The following is a 12489-nucleotide window of genomic DNA, read 5'->3' on the forward strand; positions in this document are numbered from 1 at the left end:
TGACCTCAAGGTCCAGGTCAGAAGTCAAGTTTTTCCAAAAAAAAATCTTGCAAACTCAACTCAAAAAGGATGTCACCTAGAATTTTTAAATTGATACCATCTAATATCAGCTTTTTAAAAAACTGTTCAAACGGATTAGTCCTGTTTATCCCCACTCGAATGTAACCGTGTAGCTCCATAGTTCAGTGGTTTACCTGTTTGTCTAATTAGCAAAAGAGCTCTCATTCAGTTCTTCTGGTATTAAAAACAAAAAGATTATAGCTGCCAACTCAAACATGTGGCACTCCTTGCTTTGAAACACCAACACCCACAAACTTTTATGTAAATATGTTTATTTTAGACAATAATATATATATATATATATTTTTTTATAACAACATAATGCACAGCCAGTTAGTGCAGACTATGACAGTTAAGGTTTACACATCAGTTAGCCAGGAAAGGAAGACCACAGAGCAACATTCATTCAGTTCAGTCACGCTGGACGATGTGACATCCATGTGATGATTTTTGATGACATTGGGGTATAACTGTACACTACGCCACTGTGTGTGCGCATGTGTATGGAAAACCAATAGATGTATTTTTTGGATGTACATTATGTGGTAATGATGTGTTGCCCTTAATAGTAAAATATTAGTGGTGTGCAAATGATAAATGTAACATCTCAAGGCATGTCATAGAGAAAATAAACATATCTTAGAGACCTAAAGTAAATAATAACCATTGAAGAATCTTATGGAAATATAATATTCTCTTAACAATATTTTGTACACTGATCAGCAACAGCATTAGTATCCCGGCTCTGACTCGTCGGAGCCTGAAAAGGGATTTCTGGCAACAGGTTTTTTTGGTTCTGTGGGTTTGTGGAGGCTGACTCCACATGTTCTTGAGCTGTGCCTCAGCAGTTTTTGTGGTGTGAGAGTCTAAATTTTGTCTATCAAGTGACATAAGCCAAATCAAAGCTGACCAGCTAAACAAAGTATATTAACTAAATAATCCAATTATTTTTCACTTCACCTGTCGGGTGTTTATGTTGTGGCTGATCAGTGTAAATGGAGGACATGGCAAACTATAAATATGCGTTTAAGTAAATTCCAGTGGAGCTTTTCACAGCTCATATCCAGTTATGTTTGCTGGTGTGTCTGCCCCAGTTAGCGGCTTTGATCGTGTCAGTCTGCAGGCCAGCACTTGTGTGGGCTCGTGGGGCTCCGTGGCTGGGCCTTTGGACTCCCCTGAAAGACAACATAAAGGACAGGGCTACATTTTAAAGGCTTGATGGTAACGATTGTATGCATTCACTTCATCGCCTTCCCAAGAAGACCATAGCTTGCATGACTGTGGTGACACCTAAAGGGGGCAGCGGTGCACCTTCATTTAGTGCAGCCCACACCCTAACTATAGCTTGGAGCACTGCAGCGGAACTGATCCTACCACCTTTAAATACAAGAGGCATCATTCACTCCAAGTTGTTTATAAGTGTGACCTAACTTTAACTAACTCGCACGCTTTATTTATTAGATTCAAAGGTGATTTTACAACCCTAATTTTAAACTTGGCCAGCTACAATGTGAAATCTTGCAATATGTGCATTAGGGACACTGTAGGTTGCATAATATAAAAATAGCTGGGAGATGGGAGCTGATAACCAAAAAGTCTCAAAGTTACAAGGCGAACACGGGGGATTGGGGTCGGCTTTGTTTTGTAAAGGAACCGCCTGGCTTCTCTTTGAAGTGCTGAATCGGTTCTGCTGACGTTGGATGACTTAATCGAATTGTACTGTACTTTACAATCAGATTTGGCAAAAGGGAAATTCTCATGATGTTTGGCCCAAATCACTGTATTATAGCGCTCCAAACATTTTGAAGAGACTTTCTTTGAAGCGGGCCCGCTCAGAAGAAATAAACATGTTGATTTGGTTAAAAATGATAGCTTTTGTCATCAGATGTAGCTGTGATGTCGCATAGCCTCATTCAAAGTGTGTAAAGTTGAATTTTCTGTTTACTGCTGGTGTGATTATTAGAAAAGTGAAGCTCAGTGTTTCCCTGATGGAAAAAGAGAAACTGTTTTAAAAACTATTATAATTTTGATTCTTGAAAGTGGTCCTTCTTAGCTGATAAACTTAAGCAACAATGCGAGCATCACAACTAATTCTAGCCACCCTGTTCATATATGATGGGCCAGACTTTGTGAAGAAGGCTTGTGGCATTTTATTAGATTTTTATGCAGAAGGGCATTATTCTTGTCACAGGGTGGCATGTGACCTTTATACAAAACACACAGTGCTTGTAAATATGCTGTGTTTCTTGTGTATTGTTGCCAAGTCATTCATGAAATCGTTAAGATTTGTGAGTGAATCCTGACTTTGAAACTGCTAGTTTGGATACCTCTCCTCTAGACTAAACTTGGCCTCTGTCTGGTTTGATCCCAGGAATTGCCAAACCAGTTCAGTCCAGGCCCTTTTGGGCTCCTTTTATGGTGAACGTCCTAGGGAAATGTGTCAAATGTGGTATTAAGGAGGGGAAGTTTGGTCTGATGTTTGAAATATCTTTCCATTTTAAGTAGTTAGAGAGCAGGTACATTCTCTTAATAGAACAACATTTGTTTTTCCACTGCTAACCTATTACAGCTTTCTGCCCTATTAAAATTAGGTATAGAGCACAAGAGTGACCAAACTTTTTTTTTTTCTACTCATGTTCTCCAGTGAAGTCTGAGAAAGTCCTTCAGTAATGAATTTTACGCCTTGAATCGAGCCAACCAGCTACAAGGTGAATTGTGACCAAAAAAAAAAAAGATTTGATTTGGATAAAAAGAGTCAAAGATACTAAGACTGTGCACCTAATTAACATTGGAGGGACTACTCATCCCATAAAAATTAAAAATCCCAGTTTTCCACAGCAAATTACTTCCAACAATCCATCCATACTCTTTCACCTACCCTTATCAAGGTTGGGGGGGGGCTGGAGCCTATTCCAGCTACCATAGGGCAAGAGGCAAGGTACAAGGTCTGACGCAGGGCTAACACAGAGACCGACCATTCACACTCACATTCACACCTTTGGACCAATTTAGAATCATCAATTAACCTAACCCTACTAACGGCATGTCTTTGGACTGTGGGAGAGTACCCAGGAAGAAACCACAGGGAAAACATGCGAACAGTGTTGTATGTGTGGTGAGTTTTATGGCTCATAATACTTATGGAGAATATGAATGGGACTTTTACTTCCTGATCATCACTGTTGCACTCTATAGCAGTGTGCAGAAGTGTTTCCTTAACTGTTACATTTAACTTTGGATGTTGAGCGAGCCTTGCTTTTTGTTCTCCATTATTTTTCTTGGTTTCCGTTCGACTTTAGTTTGGCCATGAACATACGGTGCACTAATCTACTGCTGTGAAGGAGGCAAAAAAAGAAATAAAAATATTGTTCAACTGTTTAAACGCCTTTGAGTTCTGCCTCCAATACTCAGCTGTCCCTAACAATTCTTACCAGTTTAATTATTCACACAGTGTGACAAGATTATATGGCGATTATGCGGATTTTCCCCTTTAGCCTAAAATAAATCGTCTGTATTTGAGAAAGTGGAGAAGAAGGAGTCGGGAATAAACCAAAGTCCATCTTTGATAATATGAACTCACCGCAGCAGTCTGGGTCTTGGCATAGTTCATATGAGCGTAGAGTAGCACAGCTGTGTCGTTGTGGGATGCCTCCAGTGCGATGGACAGAGCATTGCTTCCATCCTGCAGGCAGACAGCAAAGATGGAGAGAGACACATGAGTATCCAGGAGAGCTTTTCAACTAGAGCAGAAAGCTTTACAGTGTGAGAGCAACCATGTGATACACGTTACGCACAGTTGCTCTGTTTTCCAGTTGTTTGGACAGTTTTGTTATTTCTTTTACCATCATGCACCTTTGCTTAACCAGTTAACTATGGGACTTTTATTGCTTTATGATACGTTTGACTGTTTATAATACAGGAAGACAAAATGGTCAGTTTGGAGTTATTTGTTGGCCAAAGAATTTAAAGTACAGTGTCTTGCTACCTTCAGTCAGTGTCTGTTTGGTTTTATGATCCTTTTTAAAAACCAGTCACACTGCTGTCAGTATACTTATCCTTATTTGTGATTGGTCAGATGCTGGCAGTGCCACCGTTTTCTTTTGAACAAAGAGGGGAAAGTTGATAACTAGCTTCATGTGACCGTTTATCCTGACTGCTGATTTTGGGGTAAGTGAATCCAGATTTCGGAAGTTACCCTGGGTATGTTGAACTCGCTTCATCTCCTCAGTTCCCAGACATGTGCAGACTGGGGGATGCTGCACAGCGGTCAACGTGGCCAGGTCCCAGCTTTCATAAAATGTGCCAAGAAATTCAAAGTGAGCCAAAATATTTTCTCATTTTAGACATTTGATAGGTTTTCTAATATGAGCTTGTTAGATTTGCAAATCGTTGCTTTCCCTTTACATTTTAAACATGGTCCCAACATTTGAAAATGGGGTTTGTAGTAACAATACTGCTTAATATAACAAGTGAACTGAAAGTAAAAATGGTTCTGCAGTCGTTACTGTATCCACTCAGCCTTGCAGTCAAACTTTGTCACGCAGTTTTGTGTTTTCAGCGGAGAGGGGAGGTGGGGGCTTTTCCTTCCACCCCCTCAGTCCAGCTGTGCTGTACTGAAACACAAACCAGGAGCTGCTTGCACCAAATGGCCAGCTCATTCTGGCACAGATGTTAATGCTCAAATATCTGTCTGTCTGGCTTCTCTTCAAGCATCTACAGAAATCCACTGTAAAATCACTTTAAAACATACAAGTGGGGAGAAAAGCAGGAGTGTTGAGCAGACCTTTGCTAGCGTTAGCATTTAATGCTGCCAGATTTTTGTATTTCTTTATGGGTTAAGTGGTGAAAAATGCAGAGGACCAGTGTAATGCCTGCAGGACATTGTGTCTGAAATCTGCAAGTGTGTTTTAAATTTTTTCCTCTGGGGTCCAGTCACTGCGTTTCCTCTGTACAGCATCCGTTTTAGTCTAATCTGATTGTAACACCTCAGCTTTCTAAGAAGAAATAGAGAAAAAAGGAAACTACACAGACGAGCAGTTTCCTGAGAAGAGATTAAGCCAAATCCCAGAGAAGAAAGCTCCTGGATGTTTTTTGGCAGCCATCAAACAGCTGGCTTCAGTGTTAGGCTCATGTTTCTGTCATTGCATGAGCTAGTTCAAATGCTTAAATTGTAGAAGTCTTACGTTATCCACAATGGATATGTCACACCCGGGCTGTTCCAGGAGCAGTTTGACAATCTCAGTTCGGCCGTGCTCACTGGCACACATCAGAGCCGTCGATCCCTCATCGTCCTGCACGTTGACATCGGCTCCACACTCGAGCAGCGCCCGCACCATCTCCTGACGCCCGTGGCTGACTGCTAACATTAATGCCGTCTGGCCTGCCTGCAGAGGTAAAGAATTTTAAATGATTTGGATTAACGAGGAAGCTTCTGCCATTTAAAGCTTGAGTGTTCAGAAGACTTCAGACTGCTTTATTTTTGGATAAATGGCATTCCTGCATGGTGCACTGTTTCCTTTTACTGCTACTGCCCAAAAACAACGCTCACATTTGAGCACCGTGCACTTTTGGTCATTCACTCATTTACTACTCCTCATATAACAGACAGCTGTTTACTCAGTAGCAGGCAGTAAATTAAATTCTAGACACATAATTTGATTTTGCATCGTCACTTGCAGGTGCAGTCACACAATGCTAATTTTTGCCATCTATGAGCTGATTTTTTTTTTTTTAAAGGGAGGATGTCTCCCTAAAGTCCAGCTACAAGGAAAGCTGGCACAACTCAATACACACCGTACTTGAGAATCAAGACGGCAGCTTTACAATAAGTATACAAGAAAAGTCTTCTGGCTGTCTGATTAAGCACAAAACTGATCCAAAATGTAAATATAGAAAAACTGCATTGCGTGACTCGTGCTTAATTACCCACAGCAACAATAACAAGCAGCAGTAATTGGTTTTATAGACAGTGATGCTATAAATTCGGTCCTATGACTTGGCAGCGGAAAAACCCATCAGGCGCTGTGTCAAAACACATACACTACTCAGCCTGATTAGATCAGCCGGGGAATGAAGAAGACTTCAAGTCAACGGGTTCTCGTGAGTGGCTTCTGTGTCATGTTAGGCTCCACATTTGCTAAATCTAATCTGAGATATGCCCAATCACACCTCAGGTTTCCAGATTTAAATGCAGTATAGTAGTTTATTACAATAAAACAGCTCCACCTCGAAATAAACAGGGAATAAAGAAATTACAGTAGTCTAAAAACAAATTCACTCATAACATTATTTTTTATTTATTAAATGTTAATAAGCTTTATAAATCCAATTTGGCTGCTTCACGTTTGCCCTTTTTTGTATGGTTTTTTTTTATTATTATTCCAGTTTCTTGTGTTCAAATCCATCTAAACTCATTAAAACAAGCCCACAGAGCCAAGACTGCCACATTTAAATGATAACACGCTTCTGGCTGATGGAGCCGACTACACATTCACAGAAGCTCTTTGTGTGCATTTCTAGACATGTTGCGCATTCGCATTTCTCCAGGGCTGAGGTTGTTTTTATTATAAAAATAACTAGTATTGGCATGTTAAAGTCACATGAGTACTAAAACTTTCTTCCACAAATTGTTCCCATCAAATCTTGTGGAATTTCAAAATAAAACGAACAAAATAAATGAGAAATACAGGATATAAGCTACTAGCATACGAAAGAAATGGCTGCTTCCAAATATCTGCACATTCATGTGGCATGTTTGTCCACTTTAAGAGCTGGATGATGAACTGCTGATGACTTGCCTGGCTGGCCTTGGCGTTGACATTACCCTGACTGAAGAGCTTCTTGACCACAACCATGTCCTCCTCCTTCTTCACAGTTGACAGAGCAGCCAACATGATGGCTGTGTAGCCCGCCTTGTTCTGCTTATCCACAGAGCACACACCTGTAGGAGATATGCTTATCACTTATTGAAGCGTAAGGACAGGACCGTCAGCAGGTATTAGGTTAGTTGACCAGTGAATAACACTGAAATGCCAATGAAAATGCTGTCACTATGTAAATAGTGTATAAAAAGTAACAATATATTCCAAAGATGGCGCTTTAAATACATTTGTTGCTCATGACTGAGTAAAAACGAGTTTTGCTGTGGTGGTATTCTGATTATCGTTTCTTTAAAAAGATATCATCAGATTAGGAAAAGCAATAATATGTTCAACTTATATTTCGATCATGTATATCAGCACTTTGGCTGAGACTTTGTCTTTTAAATGTGCTATATAAATAAAGATGACTTGACTTGACTATATACACATGGTGAAAGTCTTTAAAAAAAATTAGGTGTGTGCAAGTAACCAACTTTGTGATCACAATAACTCAGAACAAGAACGAGACAACATAGGATTTTCAAATTGATACCACAGGTCCATCTATTAGGAGGCTGTCAACTGTCAGTATTATTTATTTATTGATACTCTTGGCTCTGCATGATTATGTAGAGATGGTATATTCTTAAGAGGGTCAACTCTGGCTGCGCGCACAGCAAACCCACCCTCTTGCTGTTTAATTCAGTTCTGTTTTATTTATACAGCGCCAAATCACAACAACAGTCAACTCAAGGCGCTTTATATTGTAAGGTAGACCCTACAATAATACATACAGAGAAAACCCAACAATCATATGACCCCCTATGAGCAAGCACTTTGGCGACAGTTGGAAAAACTCCCTTTTAACAGGAAGAAACCTCCGGCAGAACCAGGCTCAGGTAGGGGCCAGTTGGAGTCACAGCAGATGGCTGCCCCTCCCTGAGCCTGGGAGGCCGTCACTCCCAGGCTCAGGGTCGGCCAGATGGCTACAGCCAGATGGCTCCAGATGTTCAAGGTTGCTCCAGATGATTGGCTGGTCCTTGCAAACAGAAGGTTTGCAAGGACCAGCCAATCATAAGCAAGCGCGTTGTAAAGGAAGCTCGCCTTCAAGCGAGAAGAGTTGAACACTTGCAGTGCACACGCCATCAGTTTGAGTTATACATTGGATGATCTGAAGGGCTGTCCCTAAGGTTCAGTATAACATTTACAACTATTTTGAGATATGAATCATGCAAAGCTACTCTAGCGCAATAAACACAAGGAGCTAGAAATGAGCGTTACCGTCCATTTTAAATTCCCCTTTATATCTGCCTCAAACATTCATTATTTTAAATGTATACACAGCCCCACAGTGCAAACAAGAAAGTTCTCCTTGACTGTTAGTTTATTAAACAAAAGGATAGTGCTACACTCACTGAAAAAGCAGGTTTCATTTCATTGTTTACTTCCTGTGGCTGCACATTAAGTGTGTGCTGTTTTTTGTTTTTCTTCCCATGAGGCATGGTGATAAGGTCGACAGGAATTGGAAGTGGACACAGAACCACATGTTGCCTGATCTTATCGAACCTCAAATCAAGATAGTAACAGTGCGCAAACATTAAATTCAAGTCAGGATTATCCTTCTCTGAAAGCTACTGCTAACCTGTGTCCAGCAGCAGCTCCACCACACCAAAGTTAGAGTGAGAGACGCTGTAGTGAAGAGCTGTATTCCCATTGCCATCTGTCATGTTGACTACGTGCTCCAGCAGCATTGATGACACCTCGGAGAACGCCATCAGGTAGTCTGAGACCCGCGGCGGCTGAGCCATCTTCGCGCTGGAGATACGAAACCACTCTAGTTGGACAGTGTGTGTGCTGGAGAGCTGGAGGTGAGGACGGGAAGTGATATATACTTATAAACTGCAGACAAGTGCCTGAAGTAGATCGGCATACAGTATAGACACAAGTAAAACTGCTTTTGTCTCAAGTTTTTAGTAGCCAGTTAGACCCAGTGAATGAGTTTTTCTTTACATGATGGCTGTTTTTCTACAAGGCACACTTTAGCAGTGATGAGGTTAACAGTTTACCCCCCAGAGTTCCTACCAGGCAGTCATGAATCACTAATTCAAGAGACATTTGGCACTTTCTCAGAATATTTTTGCTATATAATCAAGAGAAGGAGCAAAAAGTTTGATTTTAAACACTTTTGCATGATTAAATATTGCCTCACTGCAGGCGAAAGCGTTACGTGTGTCCCCTGGAGGTAAAATTGAAAAAGAGGAAAGCAGGGACGCACCACTTCCTTACTCTTCAGTGTTTTGAGGTCATCGTTTAGGTGGTTCTTCAGAATGAGACAGGCTTCTCGCATTTTTGAGCTCAACTCAAATCTGTGACAAAGCAGACAAATGTGTGAAGTTGAAACACAGAAATAAAATCGCATTTAGAGGATAAGGCCTTTTGTTCCCTCCATAGATTACACTCTAAGTCAACAAAACTACATTTACTTTCATTTTCATAACAACCCACTTTTCTTTCACACCATCAGATGAATAATTTGCAGCTCTCAGCGTTTCCTCATCAGTGTCACTCTCATCCAGGTTAACGTTTCTCTCCTCCTCTGACGTTTCTTCCTCCAAAGCTGCCTCATCTTCTTCAGTGCTGTCCAAGCACTCGCCTTCGACACTTTCTCCAGAAGAACTCCCATCTTCCTCCTCTTCTTCCTCCTCTTCTTCACTGGATGTTGATTCATACCTGGAAGAGCCAAATATCTCAAAAATCTCATCTCTGGCTCTTTATTTCTCATTTGTTAAACCTGTCACCTGGTCAAAGTGTCATTTCCCTCCTCGAGACTACTTGTCGCCACTTATTTTACTTTTGCAGAGGTAAAAATAAAAATTTGGTTTCACATTACAGTAACTCACCCTCCATTTAGAATACCAACAAACTGCAGGCTCTTCTTGCTGCTGCTGCGATTCTCCCCTGCGTTATTCCCGTCTTTCCTCTTCATGATTGATTTCAGCAAACCTGTTGCCATAAAAGAGGGGGGAAAAATAGTGAAAATGCTTGTGCATGAGCAGAACGTGTCTCACACACAAGCAGAAGGTTCAATGAGAGATGCAGGCAGCACAGTTAGGCTGCAGTCAATCAGCATTAGTGATGACAACCAATCCACAGATGAGCCATTCAGTTCAGTACTACATCTCCCACTAGCAGCACACTCGCTAAGCTAACATAGCCTGAAAGAGGCTAGCAGAAAAGCAACAAGTGCTTGAAGCCAACTGACTCAAGCCATCCAAACAACCTTTATTTGTATGTTTGCAGGAGTTTTTAAATTTAACTGCAAATTGTGATCAAGTGAGCTGAAAAACTGAGCACTGACAACAGAGCGCCTTCTCTCGCTCTCACTATCGGTATGTTGTATGTAGCAAGTGTGTCCTATGATCTTGTGTCGACTTTCAACTAAAAGAATTTAGATGCCTAAATTATGACTTAAACTAAAATCAAAATTAATACTGCTAATGGGAATTTATTATTTTTGTTACTTATTATCTTATTAAATAATTCGTAATGCTGAGCCTGACATTGCCTTGCACATAAATGATTCAGCCTCGTTCTAACAGTGATAATTACAGGTCATTACTGCATCACTGGGTTTAAGTTAGGATGTCTGGATCGAATCAGAACTGGGCAAAGTTGGATCCATGCATCCTTAATGTTAACTGCAAGCCAATATTTGACCCCAGCTCATAAAATCAGCAGCAAAGCCAAACAGTACTTACCTGTCTTGGTGCTGCTGGCTGCAGTCTTCTCTTTTTCATCTCCTCCTTCATTCTTAACCTTTCCAACTACTTCTTCTTCTTCTGGTGAGACCTTGTATTCAGCAATAGTCAGCTGTCTCCTCTTTGGTACAGTAACTTTTTGCTCTTCAGTCTTTTCCTCGCTTAAGTTCTCCCATTGACACCCGGTGCTAACGAGTACAACCGGAGCAGCCGGAGCTCGTTCTTCTAGTGTCTCTAATGCATCGGTCTGAGTGCTTTGTTCACTTTGATCTGACTCTGCGTCTTCACCTACACATGCATCGGCCACCTCCGGATGACAAGAAACTGCAGTGTGCTTTAATGCAGAAGTTAGCGTTTCTACTTGGGCATTTGTCATGACAGGTTTGGCAAGAACCCCCTTCTCAAATGTGATTTTGGAGATGTTTTCCTCCATCTTCGCTCTAAGAACTCCAAGGTCTTTATCTGCAACACTCAACCGATCCTCTAGAGCCACAATGGACTCCTGTTGGAATTTAATGGTGTCCTGTAAGGTGTCTATCTCCCGCTGTGCTTCTGTGGTCAGGCCAAGTAGTGACTCCATGACCCAAACCTCAGCCTCTTCTGTCTCCACTCTGGTTTGTATTCCCTCCTCCTGAACCAGGGGGGGTTCTGTTTCTGTGCATTTCTCACAAACATTCACTCTGGTGCCCTCACATGCATCTTTTACACCATCTCTGTAGTATAAAACAACTGAGGCCATCGGCATGTCGTCCCCTACAGCCACTGACTTCTTCTGAATGACTGTTTTTTCAGGGGCGTTTACTAAAGTCTTACTTGACAGTTTCAGGGGTTTGTCCTCTTTCCCTTCAAACTTTTCTGTCAGCCTTTTCAGCTCACCAGATTTTACAAAGCCTTTGTGTCCAGTCGAGGTCGGTGAAGTCAATCGACTGTGTTCAGTTTGGAGGATCTCTACGGTTTGGGTGGATGTCTCTGTAAACTGTTGCTTCTGTTGGGCCAAGTCCATGGCTGCCTTCTTCTCCTGCAGGGCTAACAAGAGCATATCTTTCTCTGCACGAAGCTTGGCCACTTCTTTCTCAAGTGCAGGAACACCTTTTACCCTTTCTTCCATCTCCTTCAGCTGCTTCAAGGCTGTTGCCATTTGCTCTCTAACTGTTTGCAGTTGGCTGGGTGGGATTGGGGTCACAGTGGTGCCAGCAGCTGGAGTGCTGCGCCCAGAGGTCTGAGGACTGGGTTTGGTCCAACTACTTTGCAGAGACTGCATGGCTGGAGAGGGTAAGAGCAGTTTGGGAGGATCTGCAAGCTGGAAGCGGGCGCCATTTTGGTTCTGGTGGGTTTGTTCCTGCTGTAGCCTCCGGCTGGTTTCCAGGAGAGTCCGCTCAACTCTGGGGTTACGTTGTGGTGGAGGCGGTGGCACTTTTGCCCCAGCAGATAGCGGAGGAACGTTGAGAAAAGTTACAGGGGAAAGGGAGACTGTCTCGCAGGGAGCTGACCCAAGTCGGTTACGAGGCGGTGGTGGCGGTGGAGCTCTGCCATCTTCGCTGACCGGGGATGAGAGCGACTCAGTGGACGTCCAGCCACTGGTACGCCCCCCCACACCCGGACTCCTCTGGGAGAGTTTTAGCCCCCGACCAGAGCGTCGAGAACTGATGGGTGCACGACGGAGGTTGTGCCCACTTTCTATCTCTTCTACATATTTAAGAAAGTCTAGATCCAACTGAAATCCATACGGAGTCTGGACAGAGTAAGAAGCTTGCTGATCTGCTTCCTCTTGACTGGGGTAATGGAAAGGCGAGCCTAGATCTGAAAGGGGA

General features: G+C 42.2%; 1 protein-coding gene across 6 annotated transcripts in view; it reads right to left on the bottom strand.

Annotated features, from left to right (window-relative positions):
• Window positions 1-315: 315 nt before the first annotated feature.
• kank3 (KN motif and ankyrin repeat domains 3) overlaps window positions 316-12489 on the bottom strand; it is a 43499-nt gene continuing 31325 nt past the window's right edge. For all 6 annotated transcript variants that reach the window (XM_080883327.1, XM_080883330.1, XM_080883328.1 and 3 more), the window contains 9 exons: window positions 10679-12478; window positions 9821-9923; window positions 9426-9650; window positions 9196-9286; window positions 8563-8782; window positions 6854-7000; window positions 5244-5440; window positions 3641-3742; window positions 316-1235 (listed from right to left, as the gene is read on the bottom strand). In XM_080883327.1, the coding sequence (XP_080739453.1) occupies window positions 1173-1235; window positions 3641-3742; window positions 5244-5440; window positions 6854-7000; window positions 8563-8782; window positions 9196-9286; window positions 9426-9650; window positions 9821-9923; window positions 10679-12478 (2948 nt within the window). In that variant the 3' untranslated portion in view covers window positions 316-1172. The remainder of the gene's footprint in view (window positions 1236-3640; window positions 3743-5243; window positions 5441-6853; window positions 7001-8562; window positions 8783-9195; window positions 9287-9425; window positions 9651-9820; window positions 9924-10678; window positions 12479-12489) is intronic.

This window comes from Rhamphochromis sp. 'chilingali', assembly GCF_963969265.1.
Source record: "Rhamphochromis sp. 'chilingali' genome assembly, chromosome: 5".
Lineage (NCBI taxonomy): Eukaryota > Metazoa > Chordata > Actinopteri > Cichliformes > Cichlidae > Rhamphochromis > Rhamphochromis sp. 'chilingali'.